This window comes from Eucalyptus grandis, chromosome 2, assembly GCF_016545825.1.
Source record: "Eucalyptus grandis isolate ANBG69807.140 chromosome 2, ASM1654582v1, whole genome shotgun sequence".
Lineage (NCBI taxonomy): Eukaryota > Viridiplantae > Streptophyta > Magnoliopsida > Myrtales > Myrtaceae > Eucalyptus > Eucalyptus grandis.
The window spans coordinates 28671491-28694227 of NC_052613.1; the positions used below are offsets into that span (position 1 = coordinate 28671491).

At 37.8% G+C, this 22737-nt stretch overlaps 2 protein-coding genes and 3 long non-coding RNA genes across 5 annotated transcripts; 2 read left to right on the plus strand and 3 right to left on the minus strand.

Annotated features, from left to right (window-relative positions):
* The first annotated feature begins 289 nt into the window (after nt 1-289).
* LOC120289652 lies at nt 290-818 on the plus strand. The gene is made up of 3 exons (XR_005547760.1): nt 290-391; nt 487-711; nt 779-818. It is a non-coding gene; the product is annotated as an uncharacterized LOC120289652 (long non-coding RNA).
* Nucleotides 819-879: 61 nt separating this feature from the next.
* LOC120290336 lies at nt 880-3161 on the plus strand. Its single transcript, XR_005548251.1, has 3 exons — nt 880-929; nt 1985-2066; nt 2872-3161. It is a non-coding gene; the product is annotated as an uncharacterized LOC120290336 (long non-coding RNA).
* Nucleotides 3162-4700: 1539 nt separating this feature from the next.
* LOC120290611 (calmodulin-binding protein 60 C-like) lies at nt 4701-5903 on the minus strand. The gene is made up of 2 exons (XM_039306938.1): nt 5885-5903; nt 4701-5205 (listed from the first exon to the last, which is right to left on the minus strand). Exons 1-2 carry the CDS (start codon nt 5901-5903, stop codon nt 4730-4732), a joined length of 495 nt encoding a protein of 164 aa, XP_039162872.1. The 3' UTR covers nt 4701-4729.
* Nucleotides 5904-7134: 1231 nt separating this feature from the next.
* On the minus strand, nt 7135-8052 carry LOC120290964. The gene is made up of 3 exons (XR_005548764.1): nt 7689-8052; nt 7250-7410; nt 7135-7173 (listed from the first exon to the last, which is right to left on the minus strand). It is a non-coding gene; the product is annotated as an uncharacterized LOC120290964 (long non-coding RNA).
* Nucleotides 8053-14666: 6614 nt separating this feature from the next.
* Nucleotides 14667-17978, minus strand: LOC104438711. The gene is made up of 5 exons (XM_039306939.1): nt 17708-17978; nt 17200-17272; nt 16684-16733; nt 16176-16245; nt 14667-14906 (listed from the first exon to the last, which is right to left on the minus strand). The coding sequence occupies exons 1-5, from the start codon at nt 17965-17967 to the stop codon at nt 14667-14669; spliced, it is 693 nt and encodes a 230-aa protein (XP_039162873.1). The 5' UTR covers nt 17968-17978.
* Nucleotides 17979-22737: the final 4759 nt, after the last annotated feature.

Below are 22737 nucleotides of genomic sequence, written 5' to 3' on the forward strand. Positions count from 1 at the left end.
TAAACTTTTGTTCTTTTGTTCTTCCTATTTACTATGTATCTGTCTCCTCATCGGCACAAGCGGCATCAGCTTAGTTTTTCCTCCTATGTGCATATGCATATTATATGCGTCCAATTTAAACGATGTTTCACTTTCTCACTTACCATAACTTCAAAGCTACAGCATATTTCCCGACAATTGAGCCTTGTATGTATGTCAAGAAATGTTCATTTGCTGACCCTAATGCATTAGTAGTGCCACTTTTGCTTCTATTTTATGAGAGAACACTATTGCCCAGATGCCTTTTCTACTATTTCAAAAAGATATGTTGTAAGATTTATTGCCTCTATTCCCTCTTACATCAGTTTCAGCATCCACCCGATACATTCCAATTTCACTGTCCTTCTATGAGGTATTTACCCTTAATCTGAACAATTTTATCTGAGATCTGCATGTGCGAGTACAAGCTACTTTTCATGCTAATCATTTCTTCGTATGGCTCTGCAGGATGCCTCTGAAATTTGCTTCATCTAATCTGACTCGGAAGTTGGGTTTACAGATTATATTTCCTTCCAAATACCCGACGAGTCTTTTTCAGATTTTACAAACTGTATAGCTGTAGTGAGGGGATTTATGAATGATTCAAGCAATGTGAAGCGGGGAAGACCTTTGGAAGCTATCTTGTTGTGCATCCCTTCTGGTTACCATTGTGTTGATTTGGCTCTATATAAGGTAAGAGCTCGGCATATCATACTTTAAGAATTTGTGGATGTGGCTAATATATTTTATTTTGAAACAGGAACTTCAAATCGTTATGTTGCTAAATAAGATAAATGATCTTTTGGTGAAAACTTGGGAGATGCGGATGATGATCTTGCGGGCGGTGACCTTCCATTTGTGCATATTTCGGAACCACTCGGGCAAATAACTGGGAGTTGTACCAATTAAAGGTAACTCTTGGATCCTGAGCTTGCATATTGATTTCGTACTCATGATAAGTATAGGATGCTGCTGAGTTCTGTTTGTTCTGATATACGTCGTTCACTTTTTAAAACATTGATGGCAAAATAAAATTGCTTTTAGTCGACTCTGTTCTTTTCTTGTTTTAGAGCGCTCCAGTTGGATTGGGAACTAGACTATCCAGTCTAGTTTCACAGCAGAAACTTGATAGTGGTCAGAAGCTGGTGTTATTGACCCTATTGTTATCGGGCGTAGCTGTCAGCTGATGACCCACAATCCTGTCCAACTAGTTTGGACCGATTGGGCATTCAAAAAGTTTAAAGGAAGAGTGTTGGGGTTGGGTTGGGGTTTGGAACTCCAACCTCTTGTAACTAACAAGCATACCAACCATTCACTCCAGTGTCTTCTTGCTTCAATTTGTTGGTGTATTATTATTCATTGACCTTATTGGTTTAATCTATTAGAAAATTAAATGATGTTCTTGAGAACTTGAATGCTGTCATTTGTGCTCAACGAGGCTCTGCCCAGGCTCAGCCGAGCATCTATTAATCTGAACACGTGTAATCTAATATATGTGGAGTATTCTATCAGATGACATCATGCAATATGTTAAACCTGAACCCCGGTGGAGCACAGTTCTACCAGTTTGACCAGTTGAACCACTTGTCCGGTTTCAAAAACACTAGGAATTTTATTCTTTCCCTATCTTATTTATATGCTTTCCTCATCAGCATGAGGAGCAGCAGCTTAATTTTTCCTCCTATGTGCATGGACATGCTATTTCACGCTTAGGAATTAAGAAGGATGTTTTACTTTCTGCCTACCATAACTGCAAAAGTTCCAACTTATCTTGGTAGTTAAAGTCTTCAACTTGTATGTATGTTAAGAAATAGGCATGTGGTGTTCTAATTGATTTTCTATTTTTTTGGTCAGAATGTCCTAATAGATAAGAAGTGCCATTTTTGCTTCTATTTTGTGAGAACATTTTTGCTTGGTTATCTTATTCTCACTCTGAAACACTAACCTAGTGAAACTATGCATGTAGGACTCCATATTACACCTAGATATGGAGAATGAGAAGATTCGCAGCATTCCCCATAATGTTGTTCCTCCCTTGTCAGTTAGTGGTAAGAATTTTTGACACCATCATACAACTGAGCTAAGGATTAAATCATTGTCATGCCATCAATTTTATAGTCCTGAATTTTTTTTCCTTGAGTTTCTTACCATGTCCATCTGCACTTTTGGATGTTTAGAAACTTATTGTTGCCCATACTATTTCCGTTGTGTATCAATGCTTGATAAACTTGCAAGTGTTAGCAACATTTCCATCTTGTTGACTAGGTAGTGGACTGAATAAATCCTGTCCATGCTCCTTACTACATTTCACTTAACAGCCTACTCTTAAGTTTGAAATATGACTGGCATAAGTTCATCATGTCTCTTTAATGGACCGCTTCATGTTTGTTCCCACAGTTTGAAGAAGTGCAAACTTATGCTCCAAAGAAGAACAATTTTTTTTCAGTTGAAGAAGTAATATACTAAAGTATCAGGTTTTCCCCTAAATTTAAATCAATTGAGAGGTCAAAGTGCAGAAAAGGTGAATCTTTTGAGGCCACACAAGTACAGAGAATAATCTTCTTATGGTAGGTTCACACATGAGTCTAGTTCTTGGCGAGAACACATGTACATGTTCATGATGATAGATACTATCATGGTAGCTAGTATAGCAAGATACTGTAGAGCATTCGTAGTTTACATGCATACCATAGCCTCCTTAGGCACCAAGGTTTGCTTACCGCCTGTGTTTTAGCATAATGCGTGTTGTACTTTTGCTTTTACCCAACAAAGGTATCTAAACATCACGTTAGTTATGGCCATATATTCAAGGAACGTTGGACTGAAATCAAGTTAATGTTTTTATGGCGACAGCAAGTAGAGGTGTGGCTTGTGTTTTAGCTGCAAGAAAGCGGGCCCTGATCTACATACTGGACGAGGATGAAGACGAAATCTCTGATTCAGAATGACTGCCTGTTCAAGATTTTGTGGTGGTTATGCTTGTGTTGCTCCTGTGGGTGGACCTCTACTCTCCGAAGCTGCAGACATCGGTGTGAGAAGCAATGCTTTTGTGACTGAAGTTTTTCGGTTCCGCCCTTCTTGGAAAGTGTTAATTTATACTTGCCACGTGCCTTTCCTGCTTGGTGGGCATTTGTTGAAGAGAATTGGAGCAAAAGGTAACTATTTATCTAGAGCCATGGCTTCTATCTGGTGGCAATTGCCTTCATAGTATTGCTGCAAGCTTTGAGACCCATTCGATAGTGCCAAGCTTGTGCTTTATCTGTATATGTTTATAACCCTCATATATAAGAGAAACAAATGCTTGAACAAGATTATTTATACTTTGGGTTGAATGGTTCACTTGGTGTAATTGACCAACGAACTTTGCTTTTGAATGTTAAAATCTCACCTAAATTTGACTTGCTTCTCTATGTCAACGTTAAGTGATGCATCAATTCAAAGCACAAAATACGTTTTGTGTGGAAGGGCTACCCTCCGGGATCAATATAATCAACGTGACCAGCCACTAAATATACAGTTGCAAGGTGGCTTTAAAGAGCATTTGACTATATTGCTGTATGGAGATTCGGAATCCGCAAATGAACGGTAGGTTTAGGATGATGAGATTATGTCTACAATATCTTCAATGGACTTGTGTTTTCTTAACCAAGAGTATCACGTAGCCATTGAATTTAATGATGTATAAACTTATAGGAATGTTCAATTTTTTAAGTAGTTCATGACGTAAAGGAACTGTGGAATGACCCAGTAAATTTAAGAAAGATCTAATGCGATCCTCTCATCGCCAGGACAAAATTCTAGTGCGGACCCAATATTAAATCAAACAGACCCCGAGCTGCTTTGCATCAAAGCTCGTTATAGAGAAATTTAAGTAAACCATTTCAAAGACCGAGAAAACAAGAAGAGAAGGCCAGGAAAACGGGTACAAGAGAACTTAGGGTGCCTTTGGTTTAGTGGTTTAAGCCTATTAAGAAAATGTAAATGGTTTAGTGGTTTAAGCCTATTAAAGGAAATTTAATAAAGGATTTTGATGCCTTTTTAATAAATTATGCTTTGAGAAGTAATTTTGAAAGAAATATCATTTGGTAAAAAAATGTATTTGAAAATCGGAAATTTTGAAGAATGAGTAAGGGTAGTTTTGAGGAAAAATGAGTTTAACATTTGGCCAAATGCTGAAGTTTAATGCTAATCCTTATTAATATTGGGCTTTTAGCTTTGTTAATGCTGGCTTTTTATTTAAAAGTTACTTTAAAATAATTGTTAAATGATTGAGCATTTTCCCAAGGATTTTGGAGACTGAAAGCTCTTTGGGAATGTTAAACCAAACGCATCTTAAGGGTTGACAATGCATGCGTTCTCCGAAAAGGCTGCATTGCCACTGGATAGCAGCAGTAGGCAAGACTTGTCACATGGGTCTCCATGGATTTGGTCGCAATTCTAATGCATAATAAGCGTAGAATTCAAGTACCCTCTTTGAATGGTATGACCTTGCATTCCTTACATGTGATACATCAGAGAACTTTCCTGAAGAAAGATGTCGAAAGAACTAGTAGAGACACTTTTCAATGAAAAAAGTCGCCAAGAAGGCTTTCAACAAAGCTGTTCTATATACAGATGAAGAATATCAGCAATGAAATAATACCACCATTTAAGAAAGAATTACCATCATTTCTATCGGAATAGAATCATCTTCCCTAAAGCGAAGAAAGAACTATGAACAAGCCCGGACTTCGATAGTTGGTTGGTCTAACTCCACGAGTCTGACACCTGTCTTCCTGATGAAGTACCCCCACTGCAGCACCGCCTTTATCTTGAGCCAGCCAATAACGCCTCTGCCGGTTCCCCTAACAAAACCATTATCGGATAACGGGGTCTCAGAGAACGGGTCATTACATGGTGTGTTCTCAGCAAACCATGATTGGATCTCTTCCATCACATGATCGCCTTCAAGAAGAGCATTATCATATCCTGCATTGTCCATTTGGCTCGAAGAACCGATCATTTGGCGACGTATGGCATTCTGTAAGTTGATACCAAGGGGCTGTGTTGGCAATCCGGCAGTAGTACTATCATGATATCCTGGAGGAATCTGAACATTCGAGCGGTCTGCAGACATGGGCTGATGTGCAGCAGGACGAAAATTTGGTAATTGAACCCGCAATGCCAAAGCCGTTGCACCATTGAGTCCTGAAGAAAGAACTAAACATTAACGCGGTTCATAAACATAGGCCGACGTAAGCACAGGACTACGAGCCTATAAAAATTCTTGCAATGATTCATCATGAGCTTTTACTATTCTGGTATCACAGAAAGTGCTACTAGTTTACTTTATTTTTTTTTCCTTACCCTGCATCTTTTTAATTTTTCTTGCCCCTGATCTTTGTAATCTTAACGCGCTTCAATTGACAAGGTCCTTTCTAAAATGACAAAATGCAAATATAAACATGTTGCCTGTGTGCTCATTACATCTAGTCATATCTACCTAGTGGTAGCATTATCTTTTGTCAACATTCACTTAGCATCACCTAAGTGAGGGTTCACAGTATCCGCCCTCCCGTCCCCAATCCCCCCACTCAAAAAAGGCACATGTTACCACCTAATTTTTTTAGTTGCTTTTCAATTGCTTGGGCGGAACACATACATGCATACATACGTATATATGTATTGAATGAGGCTCATTTTGCAACAATCACAGCTGGACAAACGAACGTCTTTATATTAAGTGGAACCCAAAAGGATCAGTTACACAATGCTTTTATATATAAAGCTCAACAATCAAGTGGAAATTCCAATTTTCATTGTAATTTCTGAGCCACGTCTTTGTATGTGCTTAAAGGGAGAGACAGTATTGTGTTCTAGAACGTACCTTCAGCAGTGGAGCTCATTTGCCGGAGGAGCTTCAGACCAAACGGGGCAGGAAGATTGAGTGGAGCAAATAACGTTGAACAGGGTTGCGCCTCATTGAATCAGAGAACGTGTCACCATTGAATTTCCTTCAATCATTCCAGTTAATAGCTACGGCCTTTTTCACAATTGCATCTCCATGTTCCTGGGAAACACCTGGTATATTGCTTGCCAAAAATTTGTCACTTGGGAAGTATCTATCTCCATATTGAGAGAACATTCTGGCTTCAAGCAACTACTTTTGACAAGCAAAGTTGCATTCCAATGGATGAACTTGTATTCAGATTAAGTACGTGAGTGCAGCACAGAGAAAGAAGAACAATATTGAAAGAACCGCAATTTGCTTTATGCCTATATCTGCCCATTTCGCTACCACGTAAAGGTCAGGCACTCAAAAGATGTAATTTGAAAAGTACATTCAAGGCAAGGCCCTCAATGTAAAGATGCAAAGTTGATCGAGAAAGGACCAGAGAAGAAATAAAGCAGTCATCGATATGTATTGTGCAAGTAATTAAGATCTTGATGGTTATAAACTTGGAAATGGTCGCAACGGGAATGTGTTAATCGTTTAAACTATAATTTGTTGATGAGTGCCTCAGATTCTCATGGATGAAACCGAATAAAGTGCTGAAAGTGGTCTTTAACTTACTCAATATAGAAGGCCACTTAGATTTACAAGGTCACTAACCTTAACTTTGCTTCACAAAGAGCGTGCTCAAAATCACTCCATTAGTAGAAAGTCCCTATTATGGATCAAACATAGCATCCTATTTTTTATTTATTCTCTAATGGAACTGCATTATATATTTTTTGTGATGAAAGAAAACAGAAGTACTGAAAGAAAGCAAAGCACTCTAGATGTTCAATTAACCCTTTGTCAGTTTCCAACTTAATGAATTCTAACACCTACTAAGCCCACACAGCTACAAGTGAACATCAAAATACTGATTACATAGAAAATATGATACAACTAATTCAGATTTCCCCAAGATGGGGGTGTGGCGAGTGAACTGGCTTGACAAAATTGAGTAAGGAACTCCTCGGTTACTTACCTTCTCTTGAGCAGAAAGTCGATGAGTAGCAAAATATTCCGTGTCTTTGACTAGGCCGATTGGTTGACCATCAGTGTTGAATACAGCACCATGCTTCGTCACGCCATCGGGATAGTCCAAGTAAAGTTTCCCTGTTCGCAAGTCTTTGCATGGCGTATCGGGCTATCCCACTTCTTCTGTTTATACTCTTTCCGAGAATCTATGATGAGTGAACACACAAGACTTACATTCTTGGTGGTCAATCATACCCTAATTGAGAATCATTAAGTGCTTACCTCTTTCAGTTTCTCGGAGTCCGTAAGCAGTTGCAGTAGAAAGTCTTCAACCTTATGTATTCCAGCATTACTCAGTTTTTGGAGAGACTTCCCATTTTTGGCAATCTTCTCCAACCTCCAGACCTCATCGTCAGATGCTGGTGGATAATGTTTCTTTTGTACTGTAAAATGAAGAGAACATATATGGTAACATCCCGGCACTATTAGATTAATTTGTAAAGAAACTCTAGGAGGCTTGCAAACTCTCTCCCCTGAAACTGATCCAGTGTGGACATTTTAAATAACCAAGAAGCTGATGTTTCTTATTTATCAGTTTTGTCGTTGTTGATGTAAAGGTAGTATGAAATGAAGAACTCAATTGAAAAATTGAAGACTATAGATGTCCAAAACCATGTTTATGGACAAAGTTTATGTGCTGTAAAAAGACTGAAGGACCTACATTCTCCTCTATGTTCCTTGACTCGGAAGGCATCTGTTACTGCTTCTTGGATTCGTGTATTCCCACAATAGCCCGATGCCACCTTTAGCCCTATCCTGAATTCTTTATTCCTATTCCAGCTGGAATTGTCAGTAAATATCAGATCACCCAGCTCCCCAACACCTGCCTTGAGCTTCACTACGAGATCTCCTGCCAAAAGCGGCGCCTTTCCTGCACGTTCTTTAGCCACGTAGTTCTCAAACTCTTCTGGAGCCCAGTTATCCTCATTGTCTTTGTTGAAGTCACCTTCAAGTACGACAACGTCCAACTTAATGGAGGATTCCGGGCCAGATGTAACGATATCCCCTGTATTTGCATTGATCAAGGCAACGGAAATGTGCACCCCCCTCTCCCTTCTAGTTTCTTTCCGGTAATAGAGAATATGACAGTTTGGTTTGAATTTGAAGCTGTAAGTCTCTCACTTCATTCTCTCCCGTAGATTCAGCATAGCCCTGCATTCTCTTCGAAAACCAAACCATTAGCAAATAGGAATGTTTAAAAACGGAAAATTGGAAAATAACGATAAAGAGAGACAAAATACCCAACATCTCACTTGGACAAGTCTTACGTACTTTAGGAAACTAGGATAAATAGACCCAGTGTTTGTAGTTTAATAATTCAACATTTTTAAAAAAATGAAGTAAAATAAAATAAAATGTTCCACTGGCAAGCTACAAGGATTATATTCTAATTGAGCATTGACACTTTGGTGCATGACTGAGTCATTGTGGCATGACACTCGCTGAGAGCTCAGACTGCCCACCGTGGGGTGGTAGTGGTAGGTCGGACCATTATTCCCCAAAACATCAACAATGCATAACCTGTCAACACTACCTGAAAGCCTTTCTCAACAGCATCACGAGGGAAATGCATCCATACCTTGCACGCTGGGAGAATGAATGTTTCCAAAATCCACTGCTTTTGTCTGTTCAAAACCACCAAAAGCAGAATTGCCAAAGTTGGAGACATAAAAAAATGAAGCAGGAGGGATACAAAACCAAATACATTCCATCAAAGGAGTTGGAAAACCTATGCTGTGGCTCTTTCCTAAAAACAACTTATCAAACACCTTATTAGCTAAGTTCTTCATGCATATTTGAATTCACTATCTTTTACCCAACAGCAAAGTTGTCTATAAAACTCATATGAACAATCCTAAGCATTTTCATTTTTTGCCTTTCATTTCATGTCCATGCAAAAATTTACATGTGCTTTAGAATGTTTCATGATTTAGCTTTAGGTGATAAAGCCACGATTGAAACTGTTATTGAGGAAAATGAATGGAGATGGCCTCCAGCAAGGTCTCATGATCTGCTTGAAACTCGATGGCTTTGTGTGGGTTGATTGCTCCAAACTCTGGCTCTATAGACAATGTGGTATTTACTGGATCATCTAGGAGCTCTTTCTCTATAAAGGAGAGTTCGAAGCTAGTGAGGACATGGGGGAACAAAGTGACTTGGCTTAGGCTTGTATGGTTTAACCTAATAGACAAAACATGGGTTTAGAACCTGGCTAGTGAGTTCCTACTAGGTTGCACATTAGAAGGATCTCCTGTGTCAAGATATAAGGCTTTGGGCTATTATAACAAGTTGTTCAAAAGGATCTCCCTGTTCTTCCCATGGAGCAGGGATGCAGTGGCCCTAGTAAGCTGATCCAATGGTGCTGAGTGAAGGTCCTCCTCAATGGATATAAGTTACTCTATGGATAACAGGTTGATCTTCCCAAGAGTTCACATTGAGAAGAAGGTTTGGCACCTCAATTTTGTCTGCCCATGTGGGACATTATGCTGTAACAGACTTGTATGGAAATTAGGCCTTCCCATGTTTTTCTTTCACAGGCTTGCACAACAAAATGAATATTTACTTATAGACAAAGGAGATCGTGTGAAGTTTGTGCTCAATGAATGCTGTTAAAACTGTTGGAATGAAGCGATTAGAAGTAAGTTCATTCATTCAATCACTTCATGACATGCAGAGAAACAACTCATATCTTATGTTGATTGAATATGTCTGTGAAAAAGTAGAAATCTTATAAACTTGTTTATCTTACCAATCTCTGAAAATCATTCTCTGAGCGCATCTGTTGCACTTTATCTTTGATAGCATTCCAGATGCAACTACACCATAAAAATTGATACCATGAACAACTGCTGTCTTGTGGACTTATTCGTAACAAAAAGACAGATAACCTTGACATTTAATTGCTTGTACAAATGAATGTCAGATCTAATTACTGTATAAACCATAAAAATGCCAGACTCATCAAATGCATTCCTTAATCTAACTCGACATAAAAAGTCAACATAAAACTGGAACACAAATTTATCAGTACTTTGATAACAGAAGCAAATAATGTTGATTAGCAGCTATCTCCAAATGCACCGTCCTGTCAGTGATTTACAGAAAAAGGTATGCACAGGTATTACACTTTGCCGAACAGAAATTTGGATTTATGGCATTAATACTTTGATGAGACAATAGACATGGAAATTCTCCTGCAGAAATCAGTTGATGCAGATCAGATACTGTCACCAAACCAAATGAAATATATTCACCTTTGAAAATATTCAGCCCAGTCAGATTTAGCACTCTCCAGCTCTTCTCTGAACTGTCAGCAAAAGCAAAAGCAAATAATTACACCAAGCAAGAGCATCTGTCACGTAATCATCACATTCAAGTTTCACATCACAGGTATCTTCATTTTTTCCTCCTCCTACGTTCAAAGGGTCATTGACCACATTTTCCAGGATTCAAGGCGACAGTTATGTCCAGGGCACTTCATCCGAAAATTTGTATCTCTTTTGTGAACCATACTGCCCAATACAACATGAAAAGCCTAGAGCATGTGTTTAGTGCAATTGCTTCCCAGGAAAATCCTAGAACATTCAGCAGGTCATTTTTACCACCTCAAGCAATAATTCTCTATACATCTCTTGGCAATTTCTCACGCTGGATTACTGTCCAGAAACTGGCCGGAATGTCAGAAATGCATCTAACCACTTCTAATCGAAGAAACAGGAATTGAAATATAATAAGGGCTGTACTTTGCATGTCCAACTTGGCTACTTCCTCATCTTACCATACTCCAGATCCTCCTTTGTCAAACAGCAAGTCAAGCAGCAACACGGCTGGGATTCATTTTTGGGCCCGTTCCATGCTTGACTGCATGAACATCAGCACAAAGTACAAACGAGATAGGATATTTAGACGACAGGATAGCAAATTAACCTGGTAACGATAAATAGCTCACTTGCTAGATAAATGATTTTAACAGAATTCAGTCAAATAAGGAGGAAATTACTGCAATTGGCCAACATAAATTCACAAAACAGATTTGAGACGATGACATCCGAGGTCATTAGTACTTCGCATTAAAACAACAGCACAAACCCATAAATAAAGAACTGAACGAAAGTGATTTTGAACAGTCATTTGGCAAAAGCTTATCGATGGCGGGCTTTCACCATGTCTCTCATGTCAAGAATCTTCAACTCAAGACCCCTTCATTGAATCTCCCTCAAGTACAGCTAAAACTAACGCAAGATCATCAAACAACGAATCAAGCATTGAAACGTTAAGAGGGAAGAGCGAGGCTTACTCGATTGAGCAAGCATGGCCTCTTGGGTTGACTTGGTTGACCTGAAGAAGAAGAGGGAGGCAAGAGCTCTCTTTGGCTTCCACATGGCTTCCCTTCTCCTTTCTGGTGCTCAACGAGAAGCAAAAGAGAATGTCTGGTTACTGAAAAACGCAGCAGAGAGCAGAGAGAGAGAGAGAGAGAGAGAGAATCAGCCTGGGGTAGAAATTATTGGCATTAGAATGGGTGAGCTCAGGGGTCTTTCAAGATGGCGCTCTTGTTACCTGGGTATTGGTTTGGATGAGACACTGGTGGACAATGCAGTAGAAAAGAGAGCTGGAATGCTGCTTGTACAGGTTGAGCGATTCATAAGTGGTGCTCTCATCTGTTGTGCAGCAGGTAGCCTGTTACAATCTTGGTTATGATTTCTCTACGTTTCTTGATACCTTCTGTTTGCTACTCTTTTCCAAAATCTTTGCCCGTCTCTCATCGTGCATATCTTTAGTCATGCTAAATTCCTAAATTTTAAACATGGAGTTGAACTACTTGTGGATATAAGACACAAGATCTTGTGTGCTCAGAATGACATATTATTCTAAGCCGAATAACATTTAATATTTGAAATACAAAGCGTTTCGTTGAGATTTTGAAGAAGATATTGTGCTGGGCATTTGCACATGACTTGAACCTGTTTAACAAAGTTTCATCTCGCACCTTTTAAGATCATGATGAAATACTGACAATATCACATTGTTATTTGTTGATATATATCATCGTGTATTTGAAGGACCAAAGAGAAATTGCATGACTTTTATCTTTGCCTACGGCACCTTGACAACTTAGGGTTTGTTGATACCTTTTCAATTTCGCACATGCTATGCTGGAGACATCCATTCTTTCTTTGTTTTAAAATGAAAATATTGCCAGTGTGACCACTGAAATCTAGACAAGCTCAGAATATTGGTAGGATCCTAAACTTTTTGAGCCAGCAGTGTAAGCATTTTTATTGGTTGATAATGTGCATGTTGCTGAAGCTTTTGGTTTTGTTTGGTTTTGTGTCTCTTTTTCAGTTTGCAATTTCTTCAGCTGGCTTCTGAAATGTATAAAAGCAACTTATGTCAGAGCCAAGTGATCAACTTTTAAATATACAATAGGTTTGTCTAACTTTTGTCCATCAGGTTCATTCCTTATGGTGAATCCCTATTTACTCTTATGAATTTCGACAGTGAACTTGTTGTCGTGTTCTTGAAGCTTCTGTAGATCAAGATCCTGTTATGCAGCTTCTGGATCTATCCTAGGCTGATGAAGAAATGGACATTGATTTGTAAGTGATTTCCTCCAACTTGTCCAGTTCCTAATTCTAAGTCATTTACAATGGCACACAGAACCCTGAATCTTTTAGTTAATATGTGTTCATACCTGATGGAGTCACCAAGTGGACTGTTTGGCATTGCCATATACAGAGCTTCCAGTAGAAATGGCTTGTATACTCCCTGAAAGTTAATTATTTTCCTCATTTCAGTCGACATTAAATTTACTTGGGCTGAGATGTGACATGTCATTATTTTGATAGAATGGCTACCCATTGAATTAATAAATTTCTTCTCTTGTGCATCATCTGGAAGTTCGGCTCCTACTTGGTGTTCTTAATGAATTTCATTCATCTAATAAGAAAATGTTATTGCCTGGCCCTAGTTATGGAATCATATGTATCATTCAGACATGATGACTGGATTCATAATTTGACATAACCTTCTAATTCCAAGTGTGGGCCATCTTTCATTCGTTGTATCTGAAATTTGGTGAGGCAATGGCTTGGATACTGTGAAGTGTCGACAGCTTAGTATTGCCTTCATGTACTCTAGCAGCAAATTTTGGTGGCCCTTCACTAGGTGGTGCTATCCATTTTGTGTGCCAGAGGAGTTAAAATATCATGGCGTAATGGACCTTGATCACGCTTTAAATGTCAGAGTTGGTATCCTGTCAAGCCTAGTATTCTTTTCATGCACTCTAGTGGCTCACTCATGCCTTTTTGCAATGCGACCAAATTAGTTGCAAATTCAGAATATCGAAATTGTGAATGACTCCTGGTTTGAGGTTAGTTCTTCATTTTAAGTCATCTTGCTACTGTCCTCCTAAATACTTCTAAGATACAAGAGATGAGTTGACTCAAGTTAGGGTGCTTTGCTGGGCTTTGACTGGTCATTCTTGGTCCAGCATATGTTGCTAATGACAGGGTAACGAGGATTGAAATTGACGGGTTGATTGTCGTTTCTCATTGGACTGGAAAGTCTTTTGAAAATCAAATGTAGTTTCATGCCCTTGTCTGCCCCTTGATGTTTGATGTCAGGTCAATAAGATGTTTTACACATTATTGTTTCAGAGAACTATGAAGAGAGTCAAAGAATTAGTGCAATTTGGAGGATTTGGGGACAGCAAATATTTGCGAAGGACACTTGAAAAGGAGTTTCAACAGATGGAACACAGGTATCAGCAAAAGAATTGAATGAAATTTAATGAATCTTGTTCATGCATGGAGTTCTTACTTGAATGTGTCTTGTTGCTCTTTCATTGTCGATTCTTTGTATTTATGCTATATCTAGATTTTCCGTTCACTAGTGTTTTTTCATGCTACCTCAGTGGGGAATATATATGAACGCTGGGATAAATCGTTGTTGTCTGTCATTTGAAGGATTATTTTTTCCTCTCTCCAAGTCTGGTCCTCTATTGTTGACGGTGTACCGACCATGAAATTCTCGATCTCTTTGTATGCATAACAGAGGCTCTGAGCGATGGTCCGCCCACAAAATGGTTTACGTAAACATTGCAATCCTTCACTTAAAACCTTGTGCTTTGGTTTCACCCAACTCATCGTTTAATTGAGCTGAAAATATTCATTTTCATTTGGCTAATTTAGGTATCTTGATAATGTCATTTGTCAGCAGATCTTTCTATCCAAATTCCTGTTACAATAAAATTGTAGCTATATTTTATATTTCCTTGTCTGAGTGGCTAGAACCTTGAGACTTTTTTCCCCCACTCAAAAAGGCACCCGTTACCAACTAATTTTTTAGTTGCTTTTGAATAGCTTGGACAGAACACATACATGCATACATACATATGTACATATATTGGCCAAAATGGATAGATTGCATTTAATGAGGCTCATGTCACAATAATCACAGCTGGACAAACAAACGTCTTTATATGATTTGGAGCCCAGAATCATAAGGGATCAGGTACACAATGCTTTTATATTCAAGCTTAAAATCAAGTGGAAAGTCCCATTTTCATCGTAATTTCACAGGCCACATCTTTGTATATGCTTAAAGGGAGAGACAGTTTTGTGTTCTCTGGCACGTACCTTCAGCAGCGGAGCTCCGTATTTGCCAGGAGGAGCTTCCGGACCAACTGGAGCAGCAACAATTGGTGGAGCCAAATAACGTTGAACATGGTTGGGTGATTTTCAGTTTGTCCACCTAAGACTGAAGATGAATATGAGCTTGAGCTATTCTTCTGCATTGAATCAGAAAATGTCTCACCATTGAACTCTCTCACATCATTCCAGTTAGCCAAGGCCTTCATCACGATTGCATCTCCATGTTCCTGGAACAAAACAATTTGTATATTGCTCAAGCTGGACTAATGGAAGTATTTATTTCACTATTGACAGGTAAATATTCTGGCTTCAAGCAACTTCTTTTTCACGAGTAATGTTGCATTCCAATGGATGAACTTGTATTCAGATAAACCACGTAAGTGCAGCACAGGAAAGAAGAATAAAAATAATATTGAAAGAACCTCAATTCACTTCATGCCCATATCTGCCATTTCTCCACCAAACGCCAGCTCGGAAGATGTAATAAGAGTACAATCAAGGCAAGGGTCCTCAGGGTAAAGATGCAAAGTTGATTGAGAAAGGACTAGTGAAGAAATAAACAAGCATCAACTCGTTCGACTGCTGAAGTGTAAATCGTCAAACTATAAGATCTTCATATTTAAATGGAAGCAATATGTGCAACATGAATGAGTTAATTGTTCAAACTACATTATGATGATTGGTGCCTCAGATTCTAATGGATGAAACCAAATCAACTGCTGAAAGTGGTCTCCAACTTACTCCTGTTTTTGTTATAATTTTAAGCACTTGGAGTACAGAAGGCCACTTCCTAGATTTAGAAGGTCACTATCCTCAATTTTGCATAGCAAAGAGCGAGCTCAAAATCACTCCATTAATAAAAAGTCTCCATTATGGATCTAAACAAAGCATCTAGATTTTCTTTCATTCTCTCCACAGGCACTACCTATTACTTTTTTCTGATAAAAAAAAAAAATGCATCTAGATGTCGAACGCACTCTTTTCAAGTGTCCATATCAGGCTTGACAAAACTCAGTTGGAACTCAAAGTTACTTACCTTCTTGGGCAGAAAGTCGATGAGTAGCAAAAAGATACTCTGTCTTTGATTAGGCCGACCAGTTGACCATTGGTGTTGAATACAGCACCATGAAAACTTGGTGATATCAATAGACCCTGTGCTATGCAGACAATATGAAGAATCTAAAATTGCAATTTTTTTCAGTGTGTTTTCAAAGCAGATTATCAGGAACAAGTTTTACAGGCTCCTCTCATGTCCTAGATCTGCAAGTGACGGGAAGGATGGATGGTTTGAGCCTTGAAGAACATGAAGGAAAGTTGAATGCATTAGTGAGGAAATTAGCCTAGACTGCAACAATTTATCATCTTCTGCAGAGGGAAGAAACTTAGCAAAGCATGAAAATGTATACGTCAAGCTTGCTGTGTCCTTGATGCAGTTGTGTTTTTGTCTTTGTAAATGTCTCTTAGGAAACTATAATTATAGACTCTGTTTATCTTACCAGTTTCTGAACAGCATACTCTATTGAGTGCAACCGTTGCGCAACCACTTCAAGAGCATGCCCAGTGCAACTACACATGTAAATTACACTCTGAATAACTGCTGTCTAGCGGACTCATTCGTAACCAATAGACAAATATCCATATGTAACATATTATTCACTAGTCCAAATAAATGTCAGACCTAATTACAGGATAAAAACATAGATACTACACTCAAAAAAAAAAAAAAAAAGTTGACATGAAGCTGGAATACGTATTTATCCAGTACAGTTATAAAAGAAGCCAGTAAAGTTAATTAGCAGCTATCTACAACTGCAGAGTCTTTTCAGTGATTAACAAAAAAAAGTGTCTGCAGGTATTCCCCTTTGCCTAAAAGAATCATGGATTGATGGCATATGAGAATCTGATGATATTTTCATATGGCGAGACAACACAAATGGAAATTCTACTGGAGGAATCGATTGATGCAGATAAGATACTGCCAGTGAACCCAAGAAATATATTCACCTTTGACATTCAGGCGAGTGAGACTTAGCCCGCTCCAGCACTTCTCTAACCTGTTTAGCAAAGAGTGATAGCAAAGAATTACGTTGCAAGAATCATCTGTCATGTAATCATTGCATTCAAGTTTCACATCACAGGCATCTTCTTTGTCCTCCTTCTACATTTAAATTGATATCGACCACATTTCCAAGATTCATGGCGACAGTTATATCCAGGGCACTTCATTGAAAATTTGGATCTTTTTGTGATTCATACTGTCCAAAACAACATGAAAAGCCTAAAGCATGTTCTCAGTGCAATTGCTTCACATGAAAAGCCTAGAATATTCAACGGGTCATTTTTACCACACAAAGAATAATTCTCTATACATCTCACAGCTATTTCTCATACGTATTTCCATCCAGAAACTGACTGGAATGTTAGAAATTCATCTAACTGCTCAACTCAAAGAGATCAGGAATTGAAATATAATAAGGACTGCACTTTGCATGATCTAGTTGGCTACTTTACTCATCTTACCACACTCCACACATCCTCCTTTGTCAAACAGCGACACGGCATGAGATTCGTCTCAGACCCATTCCATGCTTGACTGCATGAACATCAGCACAAAATTAAAAGCGAGATAGGATATTTTAGACTACAGGATAGCAAAGTAACCTGGTAAAGATAACAGCTCACTTGCCAGGCAAATGATTCTACCAAGAATACAGCTAGATTCAGGAGGAAGTACTGCGATTGCCAAACGCGAAATCACAAAACAGCCGGGACGACAACATTCGTGGTCTTTAATACTTCGCATTAGAACAACAGCACAAACCCACCAACAAAGAACTGAACGAAAGCGATTTCGAACGGTCATGAGGCAAAAGCTTATCGATGGCGGGCTTTCACCGTATCTCTCATTTCAAGAATCTTCAACTCAACAACCCTTCATTGAATCTCCCTCAAGTACAGCTAAAACTAACGCAAGATCATCAAACAATGAATCAAACATTGAAAGGTTAAGAGGAAAGAGCGAGCTTACTCGATTGGAGGCAAGCATGGCCTCTTGGGTTGACTTGGTTGACCTGAAGAAGAGGAGGAAGGCAAAGCTCTCTTCTGCATCGACATGGTTTTCCTGCTTCTTCTGTGAAGCTTAACAAGAACTAAGCAGGTGTCTAGAGTTTGGTTGCTGAAGAACTGCAGCAGACAGAGAATCAGACGGTAAGGCAGTTCATCAACGAACCCAAACTCTCTTGTAATCATTGGCAGTGCGTCTTCTTTTTGTATACATCTGCAGCACATAATTTTCCGCGAAATGTGACTTGATGCATTTCCCCGAAACGTTACCGGCTAGTGTCTTTTTTTTTTTTTTTTTAATCTAAATTTTCTCAGATTTTAGCAATTTGCGCCCTTATATTATGAAATTGCATCTTCTTTTTTTTCATTATTATTATCTCCTTTTTTAGGGCTTTAGCCTATTAGATAATTAAGCTATTTTTGCCTTCAGCGTGAGTTTTGAGGTAAATTTATTCTACCAGTCTGTTATAAATGGGGACATGCTTGAATTTATGTCAAAGATGGATGTACTAGAAGCCTTAAAACTTGTTGCGAAAATGTAATTGAGCTCTAAAATTTTCAAAAATCACAATCAATTTCTAAAATTTGTCAAATTGATGTAATCAACTATTTCCATTAACTTGGTAAATTTATTTAGCAGAAAATGCTGGCATGTCAATTTTTTTTTATTTTCTCTCTCCTAAGTGACCTTTTTTCTAATTATTTTGTTCATCAAATCTTACTTAAATTAGATTAAAATAATCTAAATTTTAATTTTCTTTTAAAAGAGCCATAGGATCCTCGCCGATGGGTCACCGCGGCCGCCACAGCTGCCAAGAGTGATCACGTCACGTATACCATCCGGAAACTCATCTTCTTGCAGCAATGCCCTCTTCCTCAACATAATGAAGGAGGACATCTGCACTCTAATGGAGAAATGAACATTGCTGATAATTCTGTCAACTGAAGATGTTCCTCCATGAAGTGCCCTATTTCTTTCTTTCTGGATGAAATAAATGGCTGCACCAGCCTGTAAGACCCAAAAAATTCAGCCTGCCTCGGTGACCTCCACCGGCCCTCTTCGGCGTTGGTGACCCACCGGCGAGGGCACTTTTTTTTTTTTAAAAAATATGCTTTTAATTTTTATAAAATCTAATTTAAGTTAGATTTGGAGAAGAAAATAACAAAGAATGTCATATTAGCATTTTTCTTGACGGAATTAACAGAAGGATTTGATTGCATTAATTTGACAAGTTTTGTACTTTTTAAAAATCTTAAAATACAATTACAATTACACTTTCATTATAAGTTTTTAAACTTCAAATGCACTTATTTCTATTTGTTATCATCTATAGTGCTAAAAAAACATTAATCACTTCTAACCACATGCGATTATAAGGCCAAACTCCAAGCTTGGCTTTCTGTTGGACGTGGCCAATTTTATTATAATATTGAAAAAAAATGAAACAATAATAATAAAGGTTAATATTACGAAAAATTCCGAATTGGTACACTGTAAAATGTTTACTCAAACTGATTTTTAAACTCTCCGAAACCCTAAATTGCTTTACGTATAACAAATTTACTTTTTATTAATTTCCATTAATGCTTATTGTCAAATCATTGAGTTGGATGGCACGTGCCTTCCGTTCGTCACAAATGTACTAATTTGAATTTTTTGTGATATTAATCCAATTTAAGATAAACTAACATAGAGTAAATTTATCACAAATATACCAATTTGAGGTTTTTGGTGATTGAAAAATTAATTTAGGATAAATCTATTGTATCTATATCAATTTTGGATTGTAGTGATCAAAAAATTAGTTTAGAATAAATAAATCAAAGGTATATTAATTTTGGGTTTTTCCTAACATAATTAACCCAAATTATAATAAGACAAAGAATGCGAGTGGATTAGCATAAGGTGGTGGAGTGATTAAATTAAACATATGCAAACCGAACCGAGTGAAGTGGGGATTTTGTCAACTCTGAAGGCTGCTTGGCTTTCTGGTGTACGTGGCCAATCTTGCAGTTCAAGCTTTGTCCTCTCACGCGTTTCCCCAATACGGTGACGTTGGCAGGTGACGCGGAAATATTTCAATAAAATCCCAAAATTTATTCAAAATTGAAATTGTGCCCATCATCCAATAGAAGATGTGCTTACAAGCACTATTACGAGTAATTTGGCTGGGAGGAATTCCTTCTATAATCTCTCACGGTGCTCTAATATTTTATTTATTTTGTCTGTTTTCTAAAAGAGGAAATTATGAATTTTTCTTTTTTGATAATATAAGTTTATTAATGCACTCTCGACCCACGTAAACAAACAAGGGCAATTCCAGGCGGCTAAACAAGGGAGGCCATTCGACTCAAAAAAAAAAAAAATCAAGGGAGGCTAAAGTTAAAACTGGCTAAAATCTAGAGTTTAGGCTGCTATGGATGCTATTGCTTTAATATTTTTTTTTTTTCTTTGGTCGACTTTTCAACGTTAACTATTTTTCCATCTCGCAATAAATGTGCGTGCGGGAATGTCACCTCCTGCCAGGCTCCAAATCCGAACTTAGAATTTAGGGAATGACCGAATATTCCCTATAAAATAAAGGACAAAACCTTCAACCGTTAATAGCTACCTTTCACCGAATGAATATACTAACAAAGTTCAGAGTGTCGTAAATTAACCCAAATGAGAGTTTCATGATAGCCCTTACTCAAGCGATCTAAATAGAGCTCCATGTCATTCTAGGTTGCTCTCTATGTGACTCATCAAGTATCTTTTACTTGCACCCTGAAATGGTATCGAAAGGGGGTGAACAAAATTATGACTACGGAGGTAACAATCACCACTTCAATGAAATTGAGTAGTGAATGATGCAAATTTTTTTTGTGTCAATTATGCGGCACATTAACAAAAACACCACAGTTAAATCACACGCATCATACATCATTGATTTACTCAACATAAAGATATTAGATCAGTTGCTCATATCGGAACACTTTGGTAGGTTACAAGATCTAGAGAACCACGTCCGTTGTAGTTAAGCCCTAGAAAACATATCACTTGTGGCTGAGCCCCAAAATCGAACCGATTAGCAAATATATATCATCTCTCAATGCATAGGTTGACCATGTGTATCAATTCAATATCGATACATGATATTTGACATATCAATAAGTGATTTGAAATAATTCACCTACATAATCATTTTCATTGTATATCCAAAATGACAACAACTTGAAAATCCATCCAATACCCGATCCAATAATATAACAAAATAATTTTACCTCTTAGTAACAATGCGATGCAAGTTTCAGCCCTTTATCAGAAATTGCACCCACAGAAATAGCGGCTGAACTCACTTGGGCCAAGAAGCCCGTTTAGGACGAAATTTATGTGAATGCCCTTTGATACTCGATTTTGGATCCATGGGCCCGATAAGTAAACCCAATGGTCCAAAAATTACTTAAAGCCTTGAAACATCCAAAGATCCTCAATTATAATTATTGTTATTTTGCAGGAAATTCGTCCATTTTGCATAAAACATATAGAAATTAGATTTTTTTTTTTTTTCAATTTTCGATCTCTCGAGTCTATTTTCTTCAATGATATCACTAACCTTTGAAAGGCTACGAATCAGAATTTCATACCACCAATATTTATTTCAACAAATCAAATCAACTAGAAAATTTTTCGATGTACATACAATTATTGTTTCATAACATTCACTATTCTAGTAAATTTCAAAAAAGTAACAGAAACATTCAATATTTCTAAAAATCATGATATATCTCATGAGCTTGATTAAAAGAAGATAAAGTCAAGGAGGGATCTAGGGCAACAATCCTACATACCTAGTAATTTCAATATTATTTGGAAGTACGATAATCCAACCGTTGAACACCTATTTGAGTCGTCCCATGCCCTAATCCTGAAGTCATTCTTCTAAATTTTTTTTAGCCATCGATGCTTCCTTTTATCAAATTCTAAGTTAATGCTTTTTCATTTTTCACATATACATGGTCTTTCTAATTTATAACGTTTTGATTGAATATTACATTTTCATGAATATCATGATTTTCTTTTGTATTATCAATTATGTATTAATCAATTGAGTTGTTATTACTAAATAGATCGTTATCAAAACTTGGGAATTAAATGTAAAAGTCAGATGTACTCGAAATCTTGCTCCCCATAAGCCAATTTTTGACACCTCCACTCAACGTAGAATTAGATAATGTTCTGGAGGCAACTCTATGGGATTTTATGACCATATATTATACGCTATAACCGTCGTTGAATTTTTGTTATTTTTAAGCAATAGTAAGATCTGAGTAAGGAGGGGAAAAGAGCTGAATTAGTGTGATATTATTGATCTGTAAGTCACATTTCGTCATTTGATTGACCTGTTTTACATGTAGTGGTCAGAATGTCGAATTGTATGAACCATGGCATTGACGGGAAAATTATCAAAAAAAAAAAAAAATCCTAAACTTATTGCATTTGTATTAATTTAATCCTGAACCTTTTAATTGTATCAATTAACTCCTAAACATTTTCACATTTTGCCCGAACAATAGCCCTACCCAATATTTTCTCATATTTTCTCTATCTACTTGGACGTGCTATTGGCTAGATGCAATTTTGAGTCCAAAGTAGATCCACGCAGCACTTGTCGCCTCACCTCTTTCCCCCACCCCCTCTTGTCACCCTAGCTTTTTGCCAGGATTAGTTGCGATTCAGCCCTCAGTCGAGACACTACAATGTTTCATCCGACGATGGAAACAACGCCGACTCAAAACCTCATCAGTATTATTACATAGTTCGAGCATCTTTTTGCTCATCCTGTTAGCACCAGGTGCGTTGCCTCAGAGACGCGCGGAATGTTCATCCTTGTGCTGATCACGCATGTTTCAGGTCCAATTCTAGTTTTATACTGAATATCTACTCATCGTTAGGAGTCTTGGATGAAGGGTTTATGTCTCCCACAGTCTCTACACTCGACTTGATTCGGGTTG